At 47.8% G+C, this 20,820-nt stretch overlaps 2 protein-coding genes across 2 annotated transcripts in view; both read left to right on the top strand.

Annotated features, from left to right (window-relative positions):
* Positions 1-4,128, top strand: part of HEPHL1 (hephaestin like 1) — a 34,908-nt gene extending 30,780 nt beyond the window's left edge. Inside the window, exons 17-20 of the mRNA XM_074572978.1 lie at positions 332-471; positions 1,078-1,237; positions 2,571-2,651; positions 2,731-4,128. Of these exons, the coding sequence (XP_074429079.1) occupies positions 332-471; positions 1,078-1,237; positions 2,571-2,651; positions 2,731-2,933 (584 nt within the window). The 3' untranslated portion in view covers positions 2,934-4,128. The remainder of the gene's footprint in view (positions 1-331; positions 472-1,077; positions 1,238-2,570; positions 2,652-2,730) is intronic.
* A 3,018-nt stretch (positions 4,129-7,146) lies between these two features.
* PANX1 (pannexin 1) overlaps positions 7,147-20,820 on the top strand; it is a 29,925-nt gene continuing 16,251 nt past the window's right edge. Inside the window, exons 1-2 of the mRNA XM_074571291.1 lie at positions 7,147-7,405; positions 19,052-19,191. Coding sequence (XP_074427392.1) covers positions 7,225-7,405; positions 19,052-19,191 — 321 coding nt within the window. The 5' untranslated portion in view covers positions 7,147-7,224. The remainder of the gene's footprint in view (positions 7,406-19,051; positions 19,192-20,820) is intronic.

Raw genomic sequence — 20,820 nt, 5'->3', positions numbered from 1 at the left:
TCTTTTTCCATGTAGCTCCTCAGCATAAGTCCTGTTTGTTCAGGAGTTTTATCTCAACCAGTAAAATACCTATCTGATGCTTTTCAAGACAGAAAAATAGGTGCTGCTGTGCACTTAGATGATTTGGAAACTGAAATGAAAATGTGACTGTCTCCCTGCAGAGGCAGCGGTCACTATGGAGAGGTCTTGCCCTGGCCACAAGTGCGGGTCCCCTCTCTGCCTGGGCACCCCTTCTCCCCGCAGAGAAAGTGGGAAGGACACCTGAGGTGGAGGGTACCATCACCCCTACCACATCCAGTTATTAACCAGTCCTATTTTGTCATTCTTCCAGCAATCAATGGGAAGATTTACAACAGTCTCCTGGGTCTAACGATGAATGAAGGTGATAGGACAAACTGGTATTTGATAGGCATGGGCAATGAAGTGGATATACATACAGTCCACTTTCACGCACAGACCTTCATCTTTAAGGTTGGTAAAATTCATCAAAGTAAAACCTTTATAGTGTGATGGGAAATTTCTGCAAAAAAAGTCCGAGTTCTAGCCTGGTTTTGCAGCTTGGGCATGGAGCCCTGGGCTGATGCCGAGGTCAGTGGGAGTTTTGCATGTGAAGGAAATACAAAATGAATGAGATCCTTGCAAAGCTTCTACCACTCTGAACCTGTTCTGAAGCATGAATAAATGTCACTGTTAGAGAATGTGATTAGGTGGGTAAAAATATATATTTACCCATGGGTATAAGGGAAGATACAGGGAGGAAATCAGAGAGAGTTATGCCTGCTTACAGTATGGTTTTATGTTGTGATAGCTTGACGCTGGCAGGACTATCTGAAAAATTTGTCTTTCTAAGAAACGCCCATGCTCAACCAGCACTTGAAGTCCTAAGGAGGGGTGTCCTGCTGTTAATTAATTAATTGTTTAAATGAGGGATGTCCACAGACCTCAGTTTTCCTGGATGAGGCCTACTAGAAACATTTGATCTGCCTTGAGGAGCTCAAAGTCTGACGGGAGTATTTCAGTGCCCATGGGGAGTCTTTGAGGCAAGACTCTTATGATGCTGGTTTTGCCTTGCCACAGACAGATAAGGACCACAGAGGAGATGTGTACGACCTTTTTCCCGGGACTTTCCAGACAGTTGAACTTGTAGCAGAAAACCCTGGAACGTGGCTTCTGCACTGCCATGTAGCCGATCACATCCACGCTGGCATGGAGACGACCTACACCATCAATAAATCAGGTGCAGTATCAGAAACATGTCCTAGCACTCGGAGGTGGCATTGCAGCAGATTGGATGGAAGGTGGGGAGGGAAGGAAGAGAGAAAATGTCACTGCTGCACCCTGCACGCTGGCGGGAAGCACCTGTAAATTACTGCCATGGCCAGTTAGTATCGTCTAAGGACGGGACAAACACCCTTAATGACATGGCAAATACAGTAGTCTTGGCTGCACTCTGCAACTTAGAAACAGTAGGTGCTTCACAAGAGCCCCTCTAAGATAGTGGCAGCCCTTAGTCTCCCGCAGGTGGTGCAGAAAACAACTGTAAAGCTATTTTTCAGCCTTGCTGCCACGTGATGTGCATGAGGGTCTGCAGACTGGCACGGTGCTGTTCCTCCCTGCAATCTCTGCCAGCTCATGGGGCTATTTGAGCTCCTTCCTGCATGGGTAGAGACCAGCTGAGAGAGATACAAGGTGCTGCAGAAAATGATTGTCCATCCTGCAGAAAATGATTGTTCATCCTGTCCAAGAAATAGGTGATCTTTTGACTAAGAAAAGTTGGTAAAATTTTTGAGTGGTGCTGGTCCCTTCCACCACTGGTGACTGAAGTCAGAAGTGCTTTGTGAGCCTCTCCACATCACATAATTTCACTTAACATCTGGGTCCAGCATCTCCTGCCTGGGTCCCCGCCGTGCTTGCTACACTCCTCTGCAGGGACTACAGCCTGTAATCCTGTAGCAGCAGGATGATAAATGATTGGCCAAACGTAGCCAAAATACTCCTTCCTTGGACAAGGTGAATTTATTTTATAACACATGTTCATTCGGGCCGTGAAACTTCAAATGAAAAAGCAAAGGCAGAACTGAATCATGGAATCATAGAATGGTCAGGGTTGGAAGGGACCTTTAAAGATCATCCAGTTCCAACCCCCCTGCCATGGGCAGGGACACCTCCCACTAGACCAGGCTGCTCAAAGCCCCATCCAGCCTGGCCTTGAACACTTCCAGGGATGGGGCATCCACAGCTTCTCTGGGCAACCTGTTCCAGTGCCTCACCGCCCTCATCATTAAAAATGTCTTCTTTATGTCCAATCTAAATCTCACCTCTTTCAGTTTAAAACCATTACCCCTCATCCTATCACTACAGCAAGTAGTGAAGCAACAGAGATGCCTACAGAGCAGGGGGATGTTGCCCATGGAGCTGCCCAGAGCAATAGCTGTGCTGATCTAATCTGGATTTCTGTTCAGATCAACAAGGTAGAAGGAGTTAAATAAAATCAGGGCCACTTTTCCAGAAGACACAAAGGTGTTTATTAAGGCTTTCAACTTAACTATGGTTTTTCTCTCTCTGCACAGAGCGGGAAGCCCCTTCAGAAGGAGGACTCACAACTGGAGCATATGATACAACTATTGCTAAAAATAGGACCCATGGAAAGGGTAAGGTTTTTTTAAAATGGCTTTTAAAACTTTTCAGATTTACACATAGATTTCTTATGAACTACTTTTCTTTTAACAGATTATGACAGCAAAGGGGGCAATTTTTTTGGCAAAACTTTGAGCCCTGGAGAAGCCAGCCTGATACTCGCAGCCCTTTTTTTCATTGGCCTTGTTCTGTTGTCAACGGTATTAACCCTCTTCTGCCTCGTCACCCGCCAAGGAAGCAGGATCCACTATACAGCTCTGCACGACAAAAGTGCACTTCTGACGGATTCCCTGTAAATTCCCGCTTTTAGCATCATTCACAGAGCCGTGCCGGATTTCATGACATGCTGCTAATAAAACTGGAGGAAGACATGTGCTGATAGTCCTACCCCGTAGACAGCGCTCACAAGAGGGACCAGGAGCTGTAGGGTTCAGCTCCGAGGGCCACGCACCACCCACCCATCACCGCTTCCACTCCTCCGGAGTTCAGCTGAGCTTTGCCCAAGATCAAATTTGGCGGCTGAGCAGCGCAGCACACCTCTTGGCCTCCACACGAGCTGCAAAGGATTTATCCACGGGAGTAAGGAGCGGGCAGCATGGCATCCATGCGCTCTGCGCAGAAATGCTAGGGAATAAATACCACCGGAGACTGTTCTAAGCGTGCCGGCTTCTGAAGGAGCAGGTGTCAATGTGGAAGTCCCCGCAGTTTCCCAAAGTCTGGATTAATGAATTCACCGATATTTAAGTGATTCTCTCTTTTTTTTTTTTTTTTCCTTCACCCTGTTAAATGAGGAAACTGTGCTCCGAGGACAGATTGGTTTCTAACAGCTTTTGTTAATCCCTTTAAAAATCTACCCCTGAGCAACCTCTGAGAAACTTAGTAAACTTTGTAATTGCTGCTCGTTGTGGTCCTGATTCTGTACCTCTTCTTTGCACGATTAGCGCCTCGCTCCCTGCCTGTACTGAGGCCATCAGGAGGCTGATCTCTGCGCTCTGTGAGGAAGACAGGCAGAATCAGGCCATGTTTATTGATACTTGAATGTTTATAGCTCATTTTTAATTAGATTGTGCTCCTTCTTGCCTGCTCACATCGGCTACAGCTCTTGCAGAAGAACTCCAGAACACATACATCTGTGAAGCTGTTTATCTAAATTTGATTTTGAACGTAAATTCAAGTTTCTGGTTGTTTTTGGTTTTTGTTTTTGTTTTGTTTTTTTTCCAGTCCTGTATTTTGAAGTATGTTCAAATGTAGGGAACTTTACTGCCCATCACTCTTATTGTAGCTTAATGGCGTCCTGGAATGATGTCCAGTTAACCAGTATGTTAAAGTTTCTTGGATGTTTCTCAGTTATTTCTTGATTCCTTGTTTTCCCCGGTCATTTGAGAGCACACGCGTGAGGTGGAACTGCAGGACTGAGCCCAAACAGGAGTTACACCATAGCAATAAACACTTCCAGACTCCTTCTCTAACTCTTCTCTTTGAGCTGACAAAAACAGATGCTCTAAGCCCTTTCATCTTCCTGTTTTGTAAACATTAAAACTGAGGTCTCCTGTTCTGTGCAAAACTACTGTCTGTCTGTCTGTGCAGAACATTTGTTTTCTGTACACATACAAAATTAAAGCCTTTCACCTAAACATACGCTGTTAATAAAGGAAATTATTTGGTACTTTCCTTTTAGAGTAGCTAATGCGTCTGACATTTTAGAAACAGAATCATAAATATCTTTTGACCATAGCCAGCCAAAGCGATCACAACGATAATAAAAATCTGGTTATTTGTATGAGCCTTCTGGCACAATTCCTTTCATCTGGCGCGCTTCTCAGCTGGATGGCAGCTGTGAAACAAGAACGAAGCCTCCAAAGGTCCTCGGGGCCTAAGGATGTCACCGCCGCTTGCCCAGGTGACACAGCCTGCCACGGAGAGCGTGAAGCATCACAGAAAATGTAAAGCACGGCACGTAACGTTGCCTGCCTGGTGCAGGCAGCCCCGTGACCAGCCCAGCCCCAACACCTGTGTTGAAGGACAGCATCTGTGTTGGGCTGAAGGACCAGCAGGAACAGAGAGCAAAGCAACAAAATGAACAAAGGAAGAAAAAAGAGTCACCAGGAGGGGCGTGTTCTCCAGACAGCGCTACAGGCCCTCGAGTGTGAATAATCTGGATTACAAATTTGGGTGACAATCGGTACCTGTCCTAGCACCAAAAGCTCGAAAGGTGAAGATCAATGTTTACAAACTTTCCAGAGGAATAAGCAGCTCTGACACCCACACAACGCAAGCTGGAGGAAACTGTTAAAAAAACCCCAACAAAATAAACAAGAAAAGTGTCCAAAGGAACAAAACAGATCATGGAAGAAGCAATGCTTTTTTTTTTTTTTCTTCAAGAAAATTGTGCCTCAGAGAGGCTTTTTAAGGACTCAACACGTGTATAAGAGGCCTGGATGAATATAGCCTGTTTACATTTTCATACGACGTTTGACAAGGTCCTTAGTTAAAGCTTTTTTTTTTTAAAGCTTCGAAATCATTGTGGGATGAAAGGAAGAGTCCACAGAGGCTAAATAACTGCTCAAAAGACAGAAATAAGTAGCCAGATTTCATGGTGAAAGTCACTCATGGGGTGCTGCAAGGACCCTTGCTCTTCAATATTTTCTATAAGTGGTGTGAAAAAGGATGACCAAGTTGAGTGACAATCATAAGTATGTGTGTCATGAAACGTGAGTGATAAAGAGATAAAATTTAGTACTGGTACGCTGACAGCAGTACTTGTAGAAAAAAGCAATCCTAGCCCTATGTGCATCATACTAAGCATCTCAGAAATGGGGTCTTATTTTAATAGGTTAATGACAACGTTAGCTCAGGTACTCTTTAGTGGGCAGAAAGGCAAGTGAACATTAGGAATCAGTAGGAATTAAGAACAGAGCAAACCAGAAAACAACTTATTACCATTACATAAATGTCTGGGGCACCTGCATCTTGACTGCAGCGTGAGTCACATCCCCCGGCCCCATCCAGGGGAGGACGCGGCAGCACAAGAACAGCACAGAAAGAAGAACAAAGACAATCAGTGCTGTAGAACAGTTTCCATATGAGGAATTATTTCCTTGGACTACAGCTTGGAAAAATAAAAAGGACAATTGAAAGCAGACAGGATAATGGTTTTATAAAGGGAGAGTTGAGTGGAGAAGGGAACAATTCATCCCTTTTGGCAGAAGCAGTATGAGTTAAGGAAGTGCTACGTGCAAAGCACAGCACAGGAGGTGGCTCTTTACGGGGTGGACGGTCACCTCTGTGACTCCTGGTCTGAGGGGGCTGAGGATGCTCTGAGCTTGTAGAGGTTCAGAAAGCAACTGGAAAAAGATAAGGGAGGAAATAAATTAAGGGTTATTAAACGTGAAGGCATCCCATTGACTCCCGCAAAAAGTGACTTGCGATGCGACGGTGGTGACCAAAGACTTTGAAATGCCACAGCACATGGTGCTAGGTAGATTAAGGGTTTGGAGCATCTGCCAGATGAGGTTGGGGGAGAGAGCTGGGATTGTTCAGCCTGAAGGGATGACTCAGGAGGATTTTATCCATCTGTACAAACACCTGATGAGGGATGTAGCACAGACGGAGCCAGGCTCTTCTCAGCGGTGCCCAGTGAGAGGACCAGAGGCCATGGGCGCAAACTGCAATACAAGCCGTCTCCATCCTCTTGTCCCTCCATTGCCCTCTTGCCTCTCCATCCTCCATTGCCCCTCTGCTCCGCTCTGGAGAGACCCCACCTGGAGTACTGCGTCCAGCTCTGGGGCCCTCAGCACGGGGAGGACATGGACTTGTTGAAGCAGGTCCAGAGGAGGTGCCATGAAGATGATCAGAGGCTGGAGCACCTCTGCTATAACAGGCTGAAAGAGTTGGGGTTTTTCAGCCTGGAGAAGAGAAGGCTCCAGGGAGACTTTATCGCGGCCTTTCAGTACTTATAGGGGGCCTACAGGAAAGATGGGGAGGGACTCTTTATGAGGGAGTGTAGTTATAGGCCGATGGGTAGTGGCTTCAAACTGAAAGGGGGGAGATTTAGACTAGATACAAGGCAGAAATTTTTTATGCTGAGGGTGGTGAAACACTGGCCTGGGTCGCCCAGAGAGGTGGTAGATACCCCATCCCGGGAAACATTCCAGGTCAGGTTGAACGGGGCTCTGAACAACCTGATCTAGTTGAAGATGTCCCTGCTTATTGCAGGCGGGGTGGACTAGATGGCCTTTAAATGTCCCTTCCAACCCAAACTATTATGCTATGATCCTTGGGGACACCCCAAAGCGCCTGGCACGGCCCGGAGCCCCCTCCTCCAGCCGGGGGGGAGCTGCACGACCCCACCTCCCGCTCTCCCCCACCGTCCTTGGGGCGGGGGAAGGCCCAAGCCGCCCGGGCCACATCCCCCCCTCCCATCCCCGCCCCGCTCCTCCGCCGGGCGGAGCCGCGCCGGGCCGGGCCGGGCCGGGCCGTACCGCGGGGGCGCTGCCGAGCCGCAGCCGTGCCGGGCGGAGCACAGCGCGGAGCAGCCCAGCCCCGCCGAGCCCAGCCGAGCCGTGCCGGGCCCCGCCGAGCCCCGCCATGGCCATCGCGCACATCGCCACCGAGTACGTCTTCTCCGACTTCTTGCTGAAGGAGCCGCCGGAGACGCGCTACAAGGGGCTGCGGCTGGAGCTGGCGCTGGACAAGATTGTCACCTGCATCGCCGTGGGGCTGCCGCTGCTCCTCATCTCCCTCGCCTTCGCCCAGGAGGTCTCCATCGGTAACCGGCCTCCCCGACAGCCCTCCCTCCCCGCCCTCCCGGCGCCTCCCGCCGCGGACAAAGGGCTCGGCGGAGCGGCGCGGAGCTCCGCGGTGGACACGGTGGGGTTGGCGGGGGGAGAGCTCCGTGGGGAGCCAGCTGCCAGCTGCCGGGAGGGGTTCCCATTCGGGGGTGGGGGGAAAAGGCGCCTTTGGGCCGTGGGGAGTGCGGAGGAGGGAGAGCAGCTCGCCGGGAGAGCATCCCTGGCAGCGGGTGGTGCCTCCGTGCGACCTTCCCCAGGTGTGCTGGGCATCCCGGCTGGCCTTTCCCGCTCTTCCCCATGCCCTCCTCCTCCTTGGGGCATTCCCTACCCGCTGTCATTCGCTAACACCTCCTGAGCAAGAGCCCTGTCAGCTCAGCTGCTGCGTCTTCTCCTCTGGGTGTGATTTAAGGAGAGGGATGGAGCCACGCCGCTCTTTGTTTCCCAGGGCTGCTCAGCCTCGAGTATGAGCTGTGCCTTGAAAACTGCCCGTGTGCTGCGGTTCCCGGTGCTTGGAGGGCTTTGCAGTAAGATCACGCTGTCATTCAGCAGCTATCAGGGATAGGTGCCAAGGAAAAGGGCTCTCGGAACCTCTGTGTTTGGGCCACGGGTGGCTCAGTGGTGTATTGAGGCTGTTCACCTGCTCCTTGGGTGTCAGGCGGGATGGGCAGTGGAAGCGCTTGCCAAAGCTTTCCCCCAGCTCTGCTGCGCTTCTGCAGCTGTTCCAGTTCAACTTCTGGCGCGACTCGGTAGATGAAGCTATGCGTGACCTGAGAAAGGTCAGGTTTCCTAATTATTTTGCTATATTTTTTTCCTCTCCCCAAGTTATAGAAGTGCTTGTGCATCAGCCTAATAGCCAGCCCTTTTCAGAGTCTGAAGTGACTTAAATCCAAATGACAAGGACCTGCAACCTGGGGGCTCACTTATAAAATCTGTTATAGAATCGTAGAATAGTTCAGGTTAGAAAGGACCTTAAAGATCATCTAGTTCCAACCCCCCTGCCCTGTGCAGGGACACCTCCCACTAGGATTGCACTGCATTTAAATGGCACTATACGAATGAAGATTTCAAAGGTGAATCAGCAGTGCTGTCCGTTTTGAGACAAAGGTGAATCATAAGACTTCTTCCACACTTTGAGAATAGTTTAATTTACTCTATGTACCTGTTTATTGGCATGCAGTATTGTATACCTGAGATATATCATCTATAGGTTTGAGTCAAGAAAGTGGAAGCTGGAATGGGACTGTGAATTAGTGGTGAATCTGTGCAAAACCATCGTGAATAGCAATCGGGTACCAGACCGCTTAAGAGATAAGATGCCCCAGACTGCTGTTTTTACATCCAGCTCCACACCTATTGCAATACATTTGGTTTTGACACAAAGCACTGTGGCCTGCAGTAACCATGCAGGAGTCAAGGACAACCAGGCTGGGAATGCCAAGACCAGATCCAATCCCTGTGGCAGCTTTGGTCAGTCAGAGACTGCATGGTTATATCAATATTTCTGTAATCTAACCTGCTGCTTTTAGTTTTAGGCCTGCTACTGATATGTGCACATTTCTTCCTCTTAAAGCAATGAAAAAGAGGGTTTGTATTTCCATACACTAGCTTGTATATGGGCCCCTTAGTTCTTCTTCCTTCTGCTTCTCCTCTAAAAGCGCTGGACCCAGTTTAAAACAGTGCCCGGGTATGAAGGTCTCTTATGAGCTGTGCAGAAGTATTTCTTTCATTTTCCTTCCTTATGTAAAGCTCCAACACACAACTGAATCGCCGAGGTTGGTAAAGCGTGCCTTTCTTTTGGATAAGTTAAGTTCTCGTCTTCACTAATCAAACATTTGGGCCTCAGTGCATGCTATATGTAGCGTATTTCAGTATTCAGTTAATTCAAATTGAATCTGTGACGGCAGGAGATTCATAAAGCAAGTACTAAAACGCGTGCTACATCTTGCATGTGCTTTACTTTGCTTATAATCCTGAGAAACTGTTAGAAGAAAACACGGGCTTTAAAACTGAGCTCTTCTATTTGAAAAATAAAAATGAAAACAAGTATGAGTAATACCCCAGTGAAGCTACACCACGTGGTTTCCATACAGAAAGTGATACTATATCAGCCACGCTGCTATTACGGCTGTCGCCTATTTCCCATGTGCTCCTTGCGGCGCGGCAGGCTGGCTGCTTACGGGAGATCCCAAACCTGTTTTCCATGAAGGCTTTTTTGGGGATAGAGAGGGTCTCGGGGGCTGGATATTCCTGGGTCTGTGAGCACTAGTGTTCAGCCAGTGATAAAATAGAGAGCAAGGATAGGTTTCAAACACTTCCTGATGTAATTGTGCTTTGAAAAAGGTCAGGAGAGCTAAACTGAGAGAAAATGGTAGGGTCTGTTTTAGGTCTGAAGAAGAGCAACTCAGAATCAGAAGTGGTTGTGAAAGCGGTATGTGAGTCACAGCGTGGAAATATCACTGCCTCCAGGTACAAAAACTGAACACTCTTTCCAAAAAAGGAATGCTCAGCTCCTATTTCTGTTGGGATAATTGCATTCTTCCCACCTAAAATTCTCTTGGCACCTTGAGCCATCACCTTCCCTTCCTGCTCCGCGTTGCTGTTTTGTTGCAGTGCGGTGTCAGATAACTGCAGTTTTCCTCCTACGTGTGGTTGCTGATAATTGTGCAAAGTGATTCAAATGTTTACAAAGGCTGCGGAGGTTTTCTGAAGCCGCCAAGTAACTTTTAATTTCGATAGAAGCTTCAGGAAATAAATGAGATTCCAGTTGGGTATCGCAGAGGATTTCTCTGCCGGAGGCATGGAAAACCTGGCTGCTGCGGTCAGCCAGTGAGCACAGCCGAAACTCCCAGGGTTAGTGCCTGCACCCCACTTCGGCATCCTTCAGGGGCAGGAAGAGAACTAATCTAAGTTTATTTTTGGTTATATTTTAGAAACCCATGGTCAGCTGCAGGTCTGTGGTGATTTCAGGCTGGTTCTGGGAGTGCTTTGCTGTGACTGAGCTGTTCCCTGCCAGCCCTGGGAAGTGCTGCTGCTGGAAACCCTGCACCTGTTATCTCTTTACAGCTAGACCTTGTTTTATACAATTTTATATAATTTTATGTAATTTTATGTCATTTTATACTGGGAACTTGAAAATGGAAACAACGATAGGATTGTGAGGATTGTGTTGTGTATGCTTGTTTTTCTCATGTTATGGCCTTATATTATTTCCCTGTATCATTTAGCAGTTCTTAGGGTGAATATACTACAGGTGGTCAGGTAGTTCAGTAACAGAAACTCTACAAATATTTCTAAATTACCCATCCCTCTTAGAAAAGGTAAAAAAAAAAAAAAAAGATAAGGGCACACTCGGCAATGCGTGAGCCACAGAATCAGTAGAAGTTTTTCTGTGTCATTTTTCCATCACCACTTTTTAAATCAGAGCAGCCTTGAGCCAGGACTGAGATTCCAGTTTTTAAAGTCTGTGTGTATCTATTATGAGGTATGCTTTCTTATTGCATACAACTTAGCTGAAAACGTAGATATTTCTGACCAAGGCACTGCTTGTTGCAGGATGCTGCAGGCCTAAGCAGGTACAGACCGCCGAGCAGAGTGGAAATCGAAACAAGCTGCTTAATTTTGATGGAGGCTTGTTTCCAAGTTAGTTCTGGGAAATATATCAGTGTCTGGCTTGGGTCGCAGCCGAAAGAAAAGCAGCTGCGAGAGCTGTCCGCTTGACATCAAATATTTGCGTCTTTTCCCGAAGGAAGGCAGTTGGGAATTGCTCATACGTGCTTAAGCCCAGAAGCTGCTTGTCACCAAATCACGTTGTTTGACCTTCTCTATACATCAGTTTTCGGGCACCGTGAGGCTGTGCAGCTGGCAGCGTGGGAGGTGATGGCTGGGAAGGGAGATGAGGAGGGAGGGAGAGAGCTGGAGAGGGGAGAAGAAGGGAAAATCGTGGTGGCCACCAGCAGCCCTTACTATAAGGCCATTTTGGGCGTTGGTTGTGCATGGCTCATACATTGCTGGTATGAATCCTCTCATTTTAGCATCTCTGTTTATTTTATAATATAACAAAACATCTTGGAAACCCTCCCAACCCAGAAACTATCATATGTTAAGTAAGTCACCTAAGAAACTTGAGTATAATCAGCATGAAGGTCTGGGTAGTGCTACAGGCTTGTCAGTTGCGGCAGAAGGGTGGGTTAGGAAGTGCCTGGCCGTGGACCAACCCACAGCATCTGCATGAATCTGTCAAAATGAAGATTTGCTGCAGTAAAAACATCTTATGTCCCTCTGATGCATCTTATCTCCTTGCTGGAGGGTGCTCAAAGGTTGGGAAGCGGAGTCTTGCCCTGTGCTCTACACGCCATGCGGTTGATGTCCCCGTTGACCGCTTTGGGCTTTCCCAATGGTGAGAATCCTTGCTTGCCCTGCTGAATTTCCACCGAATTTCTGGGAGGGTTTTTTCCCCAATTTGTTTGTTTTAGTTCCCACCCCCCGAGTTGGCTGCCTGTGGGATTTGAGGTGCTTTGTCCAGCAGAAACCACGGGGTGAAGGGAGTTAGTGAGGAACTCCGGGTGCTGCATCCCAACAGCTTCTGTGGGTGCCATGGGGGCAGCAGCACCCACCTGCAGCATCCCTTATTGCACGTCCAGCTGGGCCCGTGTCTCTCTCTACAGGTCAATCATGTTTCTCAAACAGTCATCAGAACTAGTGATGAAAGGAAACTAGTGAAGAAAGGGGAAAAAAACCCACCCCAATTGCAAGACTCAATCACAACAAATATACAAAAAAAATAGTCTTAACTATTGAATTAGGCTCCTTTCTTCTCCTGCTACCCCACTGCTAGCCCTCCCTGCTGATGTCTCTCTCCCTTCACATTCACAAGTTGCTGGGGAGGCTTTTGGGAAATAATCCTATCTTGTGACTTCCGTAAAGGCTGGGGGCTGAAGTTGGGTTGGGTGTAATTAGGCCAAAGACTATTACTATGGCAGCTGCTGGCTGAGAGCTTGAAAAACATCTCCCAAGCGCTGCGGAAGCAGGCTGTATGCTAATGGTTGACATTTGCACATCTTGGGTTTAGCTCAGTAGGGTGCTCTGGGACTCAGGGCATTAATGACAGGACCGAGCCAACAAGGGTGCCAGTAGCATCAGTCTGGAGCCGCCAGACAGACTGTGAACTTCAAAGCATCTTTCAGTTAGACGTGCAGACCCCAGAGAAGAGCAGCATACGCTGTGCTGCTCTTTGGCGTACAAGGAGTGCTCAGTAAATAGCAGAAGTTACCGGCGTCAGGGACGGGCCTGCCTGGGGAGCCACGACAAACTTGTAAAAACATTTACTTTAATGTCAAGTCTAAATCGTCTTTGGGTAAACATGTTCAGCTGTTGGTGAGGAGATTTTTTTTTTCCTGTTTACCTTCGACACAGCCAAGTTTTCATGTCCGACAACAATGATGGTAAGCTGCGCGTGGTGCCAGAATTAATTTAAAAAGCATCATGGCCCTCTGGTCTTGCCTGAGATTTAGGTTTACCACCAATGTTGGCAGTGGAGCCAGAAGGTCATCACCACTGTTTTGAGATGTTTCTCCTTCAGGTGAAGGGAAACTCCATATTTTCCTTCAATCTCACTGGTGGGAATTTCCTTCACAAGTTTTTTTTCCCATGAACCAAAAAACTCGTTGCTCTGAAGGCAATGCTTGTTAAACACCCAGCTCTTTTCCCACAGCGTGATTCTGAGACTTCTCTGTGGGATAATTGGCAGCCCCGTGGAGAGGAAAAGATACTTGCTGGCTCCTCTGACACATTTCGCTTAAACACTGCATCACCTCAGCTTTACCTTCTGCTGCTACTCCATTGCCAAAGTAAACCTCAGGGAACAGGTTCTTTCCTCCAGTGCACCCATTTGTGTCTCTCCATACTTCCTTCTTAAACATAGAGTTTATTCTCTGTCACCCAGCCTGCCACTTTGGTCCATGAGAAGCGTCTTACATATCTAATAAAATGATTCCTTCTGGTCCACTCTTAAGGTGTACACCCACACATACAGTTGCTTCTTCTTTGGCATGCATTGGGACATCTGTTTTTCATATTTTAAAATATCTTTTTTAATGTTGGGGTGGAGGATGCGCGTTGGATGGTGCCTGGCAGTCTGTGCATTGTGTATGCGTGCCTTGATTTTCTTGTTGGTGGGTTTTATTTTAGCGGCTGCTAACGTGGGTTATTCTTGCTAGATAAAATCAGGTGTTTGGGTATCGTGGCTAGTTCATTTTGCCTTGTGGAAAATCATAGTAGTAATTAATGGCTGGGTTTTCATCCAAGCTTATGCAAATCTTTTTCCAGCGATTGCAGTGCATTAGAAACCAAATAATTACTGACTGAAGGTTTAATTCTGTCAGCTACAACCACCTGATCCTGGTTCAGGAAAAATAGTTCAGCATATGACTAACACTGATTCTTGGAAGTACTCTCTGTTAGTTGTAGTTTCTTAATTAGATGTTTAAGTCAGCAGTGGGTTGTTGAGCCACTGGGGAGGAAACCAGTCCAGCTTGCTGGGTTTGTGCTCTCTCTGGTAAGGGACGCAGCCAGAGGATGCTGAGCCCTCTGCTCGTCCCACCTTCCACCCCAGCAAAGCGGTTGGCTACTGAACAGGGATTCTCCTTCAGAGCTGAGACTTTCCTTGGGATAATGGGAGTTCAAGAAGGACAGGGAACTGCTGGAGAGGGTACAGCAAAGGGCTACCAAGATGATGAGGGGACTGGAACACCTCTCCCATGAAGAAAGGCTGAGGGACTTGGGTCTTTTTAGTCTGGAAAAAAGATGACTGAGGGGGGATCTTACCAATGCTTATGAATACTGAAAGGGTGGGTGTCAGGAGGATGGGGCCAGGCTCTTTTCAGTGGTGCCCAGCGACAGGACAAGAGGTAATGGGCACAAACTTGAACATAGGAAGTTCCACCTAAACATGAGGAGGAAATTCTTTACTTTGAGGGTGGCAGAGCCCTGGCACAGGCTGCCCAGAGAGGTGGTGGAGTCTCCAACTCTGGAGACATTCGGCCTAGACGTGTTTCTGTGCAACCTGCTCTGGGTGACCCTGCTCTGGCAGGGGGTTGGACTAGGTGATCTCCAGAGGTCCCTTCCAACCCTACCATTCTGTGATTCTGTGAGTTTCTTTTTGCAGGTAGGTTTCTTTTTTTTTGGAAAGCATCTACAGGGGCATTAGGGTGGGCATCGCAAAGGTGACTTGTATCCTGCTCATTTAGCATCGATAGCAAAATTTCCACCTCCATTTGAGGAAAAGGAGCCAGAGCAGGCCCACTGCTTGCATCCCAACTCTGAGAAGTCTCAGCTGGGATTGAGGCATCTTCTTTTAGACACCTGATGACAGATCCTTCCCGAATGAACCTTCAAGACTTAGGCGAAGCGGATGAAAAGGTGTCAGCAGGGCACAGGATCTCCACCTGTAGACAGCTCCACACCAGTTTGTGCAGTGCTGTATAGGAGCTGCAGAGGAGCCGGTTGCCAAAGAAGAGGGTTTTCCTGGTAGAGGCCCAGAGGAGATGGCTTGTTGGCAGAGCACACGTGAAGACGTGCCGTGGCTGGGTGGGGTGACAGCTCGGCCTGGCTGCTCGCTGGCTGCAGGGACTCAGGCTTGTGCTCTGCACTCCGTTGCATGCCTGCAAGTCATTCCTGCCGGCAGCGACCGGCTCCATCTAATAATCTCAGCACACTTATAAAAGTGACATTTTATCATACATGGTGCCCACCTGTTGCTGCCTTAAGTTTCTGCAGCTCTTTTACAGAATCACAGAATCTTCATGGTTGGAAAGGACCCTTAAGATCATCGAGTCCAACCAAACAACCTACAATCTCTGCCACTAGAGCATGCCCTGAAATGCCAAATCTAGACAGGTCTTAAACACCTCTAGGGATGGTGACTCAACCACCTCCTCTGGGCAGGCTGTTCCAGTGCCTGACCACTCTTGCAGTGAAGTAATTCTTCCTAATATCCAATCTAAACCTCCCCTGCTGCAGCTTCAGACCATTTCCTCTGGTCCTGTCATTATTCACCTGGGAGAAGAGGCCAACACCCACCTCTCTCCAACCTCCTTTCAGGGAGTTGTGGAGGGCAATGAGGTCTCCCCTCAGCCTCCTCTTCTCCAAGCTAAACATGCCCAGCTCCCTCAGCCTCTCCTCATATGCCCTGGTCTCCAGACCCCTCACCAGCCTGGTAGCTCTCCTCTGGACACGCTCCAGCACTTCCATGTCCCTCTTGTACAGAGGGGCCCAGAACTGAACACAGTCCTCGAGGTGAGGCCTCACCAGTGCCGAGTACAGAGGCACGGTCACTTCCCTGCTCCTGCTGGCCACGCTATTCCTCATACAAGCCAGAATGCTGTTGGCCTTCTTGGCCACCTGGGCACGCTGCTGGCTCATGTTAAGCTGGCCGTCCACCAGCACCCCCAGGTCCTTTTCTGCGGGGCAGCTTTCCAGCCACTCTTCCCCAGGCCTGTAGCATTGCTTGGGGTTGTTGTGACCGAAATGCAGGACCCGGCACTTGGCCTTATTAAACCTCATACAGTTGGCCTTGGCCCTTCGATCCAGCCTGTCCAGGGCCCTCTGTAGAGCCTTCCTACCCTCAAGCAGATGAACACTCCCACCTAGTTTGGTGTCATCTGCGAACTTACTGAGGGTGCACTCAGTCCCCTCATCCAGATCATCGATAAAGATATTAAACATATTTACGTGGTGTCTCTTCAGGACAATGATAATAAGTGGCATTTTTTTGTCGTCATTTTTTTGCAAAAGTGTAAGTCAAATCCCCATCACTCCCTCTCCAAAGTTGGTTTAGTACCAGGGAATGATTAAAAAAAAAGTGCACTGCGCAGTGTAATGGTAACTTGGCCAAACACTGTTGTGGCAACTGTTTAAAGAGTGCAGTCATTTATTATTCCTCATCCTTCTCTCAGTGTATTTTATCTCCCTGTTGTTGTGCTGGGCTTGGCTGCTGCTTTTCCTTTTCCCCTTTTATTACTTGTGGGAGCAAAGGACGGGGAATGGCTTCATGTCGCGAAGCCAGGAGGCTGTTCCTTTGGTAGCAGAGGGCTATTAGCCTTTCATGAATTAGCCCTGAGCATGGGTGTGTGTGCACAGTGCTGCTTTGAAAGGCATTTGGACCTTTGCCTAAATTCTCCGCTAATCAAAACTACAGATTTTCTTTTTCACTTCCTCCAGAATAACCCAACATAAATTATCTGTGTAGATCTATTGCTATGACTCCTTCGGAGGAGAGAAAGAAAGAAAAAAAGATGGAAAGTTGTGACCATTTTCAGATGTGTTTAATAATGTGTGTTCTGTGTAGATTATACACAAAAACATCCTTTCTGGTTAAGTCTTAACATGACCGTGGTCAGTGCAAAGTTGTAATTTACATTAACAAGTGTTTACAACCAGGACTGCAATAAGTTAATTAATGGGTGCAATAACCGGAGTGTCCCCAGCTTCTGCTTGGCGCAGAGCTCTATCTGCTTGACTCCCAAGTCAAAGGTTTCCAACGTCCCTGCTGAAACCCTGGGGATCAGATGAGCGAGGTTCACTGCTCTGCTGCACCCCTGGCGTTGCTGTAGCTATTCTGGTGTGACGTTGTGGGCATAACTCATTGGAGAAGGAGGCTGCCTGCCTTTTTCATCGCTAATTTGGGAGAAGGAGGCTGCCTGCCTTTTTCCTCACTGGTTTAAACACTCCATCACTCTCAGTGGTTTTCCCACCCATCAACGAGAATGAACACATGGAATGTGTTTCTTGTTGCAGATACCCAGCCATGAATAGGACAAAGCATCTTTCTGAACACTCCTATTGCTTGCCCCGTGAAAGGGTCACTTGTTTGCCGCTTCGCACTGGGCACAGCCAGCAGCAGGAGCTTCGTTAAGCGATGAGAGCAGAGCATAAATGGTCTCTATCCAGCCAAGCACAGACACTCCAGTTGCCTGCCCCTTTTTCTTCTTTTTTGCTTTTTCCTTTTTCCTTTTCTTCAGTGTATTATTTCTTGAGCTTCCACAGCTAATGGAAGTTCTCTGGAAAGCAGAAACTCCCGAAGCTTTGGGAGAGTGCAAGCGCTTGTCTTGTGTCAACTTTGCGAAGTCGCACGAGCTCTGGACTGATAAACAGTAATTTGTTTTCCATAAGGGAGGCTTGTGACAGGTCAAACCATGTCCTTATGATACTACAGCCTTAGAAATAATTATACTAGTGACTCATAAGGAAAGCCTTTTATGCATAATGCTCCTTGACTATGCTACGTTGTAAAAAGGCTGTACAAGTTACACGGCGAATGAGGTTGACTCCTGTTACACAAAAAGTTCTTATTCTCTAAAAGCTAGACCAGCAAAAAGGCAGAACAAGTGATACAATCTTATACAAAATACTTTTCCCCTATAAAGCACACAGTGATGCCTTTAGCATTAACTTTGATGAATATGTTTAGGAAAAAAAAAGTAGCACTATTTCCTCTCTCTTGGTCTTTTGACGTTGGTGTTGTGTTGGAGGTTGCTCTTGGAAGAAAGTTGCTTGCGCATGAGCCATCTCCACTTTCTGTAATCACTTGGTGAAATGGTTATCCTGTTTCAACTTTTATGAAAGCCTGCTGGAAATGTGTGGGGTTTTTTTTGCTTTCACTATCAAAGCTTCAGAAAGAAAATCCAAACCCCGCACATTGTTTTACTCCTCATTTGAGGAGCCAGCGATACTCCATGTCCAATACCTGCTCTTCCTCGTTGAGGTATGCTGCGGGAAGACTCAGTTGGTGCCTGTAGCTGGTCAGAGGAGAATTTGACCCTAAGGCTGAGGCTGGCTAAACAGCTGCTCTTGCTGTCAATTAGTGCCCTGATCTTAATTTGAAGCTTCCGAGCAGCTGGGGAGGTGCTGGGAGTGAGTGGGGGTGATGATTACGTGCTTAATTCTGGACACAGCACATCACTGAGCTGGCGAGGAGGGACCTGGCACCCTTTGGAGATGACTGGAGGCCACAACTGCTCTGCCAGAAGTTACAGGAGGGAATCCCTGTTTTCACATGTGTGATGTGAACCCCTCAAAACTCATGCGCAGTCTTAGAGGCAGAAGAAGTGGCAGCACCCTGGGCCAAACTTGGGCTGTGGGAATGGTGTTTGAGGTCTTGTTTCAATAAACGTGTAAGCTGTAGGTTGTGTGTTTGGGAAATACAGCGGCATGATGGTATGTGATGGTAGCTGTTTCCTTGGGGAACCAGCATTATCTGATCGCACTTTATGGTGGTTCCCCTTTAGCCAACCTGAGTCAAGTGCAAGCAAAAGAGACAGGTCTTGGAGGGTATGTTCCCCAAAAGCCTTATGAAAATAGGCCTAAAAGACAGGTGTTTCTAATACGCTGTCTCAACCTTTAGGAGACATCAGAGAGTCTCTGTGGGAGTTTAACCCTTTGGATACAGTGGGAGCTCGGTGACTCTTCTCCCCGCAGAGCTGCTGTGTTTGGTTTGATTGCTTAACCTAATAGCTTTGGGTACTGCGAAATCACGAGTGTGAGCTTTTCTTCCTAAACTTGATTTCTCTCTTTTTTTTTTTTTTTTTTAATCTTCTGAGGACATGATAACTTTTGCTTTGTTTTCCCAGGTGCTCAGATAAGCTGTTTTGCTCCCAGCTCCTTTTCCTGGCGGCAAGCTGCGTACGTGGACTCCTACTGCTGGGCAGCTGTGCAGCAGAAGCAACCATCCCAGAACAACTTAGAAAACATTCCCCTGTGGCTGCATAAAGTATGTACAGATCTCCTTCTCCTGCAAAAATTGTCCCCGTGTAGAAGCCTGCCTTTGCCTCGCTTTTCTTCTTCCTCTGCTCTGCTATAGTCCTTGGCTTTGACTTAACTCTCTATTTTTAGAGATAATGTTTTCTTTCCCTTACTTCCAAAGAGGGTAGTACTAAAGAAGGTATTTTCTGCTTTTAAATAAAGGCTCTGTCGTGCTCTAATAACAAACATCACCAGTTATCTGACACGGGAGTAATGTGAATGTTGCTGCGTTGCCCTGGAGCTGAGTGCCTCACCTGGCTTTAGCCAGGAACTATTTTAAAACCAGGACACGAGACACAACAACTGCCCTAATGCTTGTATCGAAAGCTTACTTTAGGAAAACAGGAGAGTGAAAACATTTCGCATTTTTATTGTATTACACTTGGCCAGTTTTGCATGGAGAGGAGCTTCTGGCAGGTAGGCATTGTGGGAGAAGTGGAATTCATCACTGGTACCAACAGGTTTAACCCTGTCTTCGGTGTGCTCTTCTGAGCCTCCCCAGGCTGTTCCCTTGCAAACCGTGAGCTGGCTTTCACCGCCCCGGGTAAAGCAGCGTCGTACTGAACGCACAGTAAGAGACGTGATTTGATGGGTAAAAGGAGCGGTAGGTACTAAGGCACTTGAGCTGGCTCAGAGCAGTTAGCCGAGCTTTGGCCAGCGTTACAAACCCTGCGGAAATGCCGTGCCAGTGCCTGGAGCTGGTGCAGCTCGAGAGGCAGCATCGCCCTGCCCGGGCAGTGCTGATGCCCGAGTAAGAAATGCTGTTGGAGCTCTGCAAACGTGGGGTGTTGCGTGCTGCCTTTCCCAGCCCTTTGATTACTTGCCCCAGCAAATAACGCACCCCCAGCACCTGGGAGCGGAGGAGAACCTGGCGTTAGAAGGAGCTCATGTCTGGGACCTGCAGCACCTGTATTTCTGGGGTTTACTGGTGTATCCTGTAGCTCAGCTTCGATTATCCAGTCAGGTGGTGGTATCTCCTCTGAAAGACTATTCAGGGCTGTCTCTGATTTGTTTGCTGACTCAAATCACAGAATCGTCCAGGTTGGAAGGGACCTTTCAAATCATGGAGTCCAACCACCGACCTAACGTTGACAAAAACCATCACTAAAGCATGTCCCTCAGCACCATGTCTACTCGTCTTTTAAAAGCCTCCAGGGATGGTGCCTCAACCGTTTCCCTGAAATCACTAACTGTAAGGATTTACTACTGCCTTCTCCACTTCACTCATAAACTTGACCCAGCGGTCTTGTGTCTCATGAATATTAAAGCCAGACTTGTTTTCTAGCCTGAACTCTTCCTTGCTCAGTTAGTGCTCCACTTCATTTCAGCCAGACCTTCTACAGAGGCCAGTCGAAGCTGCTGGGATGCAAGAGGCTTGTGTGGGTGGAAACTCCACCTGCAAACCTGGATACATTACTGCCCCTTTCTCTTGAGGGAATGAGTTCTTCTTACCCAATTTCTTTCTGTTGAACTTTATGCCGTAGTCACCTGCTGATAGCTGTAAGTCTCCCAGTTTACCAGCCGTGAGTAATTGCTAGTCATGCTTTTATGATGCAACCCTCGTTAATTTGCTGACCAGTGCTGTCTCAGGAATTGA

The sequence above is a fragment of the Larus michahellis genome, chromosome 1 (assembly GCF_964199755.1).
Source record: "Larus michahellis chromosome 1, bLarMic1.1, whole genome shotgun sequence".
NCBI lineage: Eukaryota > Metazoa > Chordata > Aves > Charadriiformes > Laridae > Larus > Larus michahellis.
This window is presented reverse-complemented; position numbering and strand designations above follow the sequence as displayed.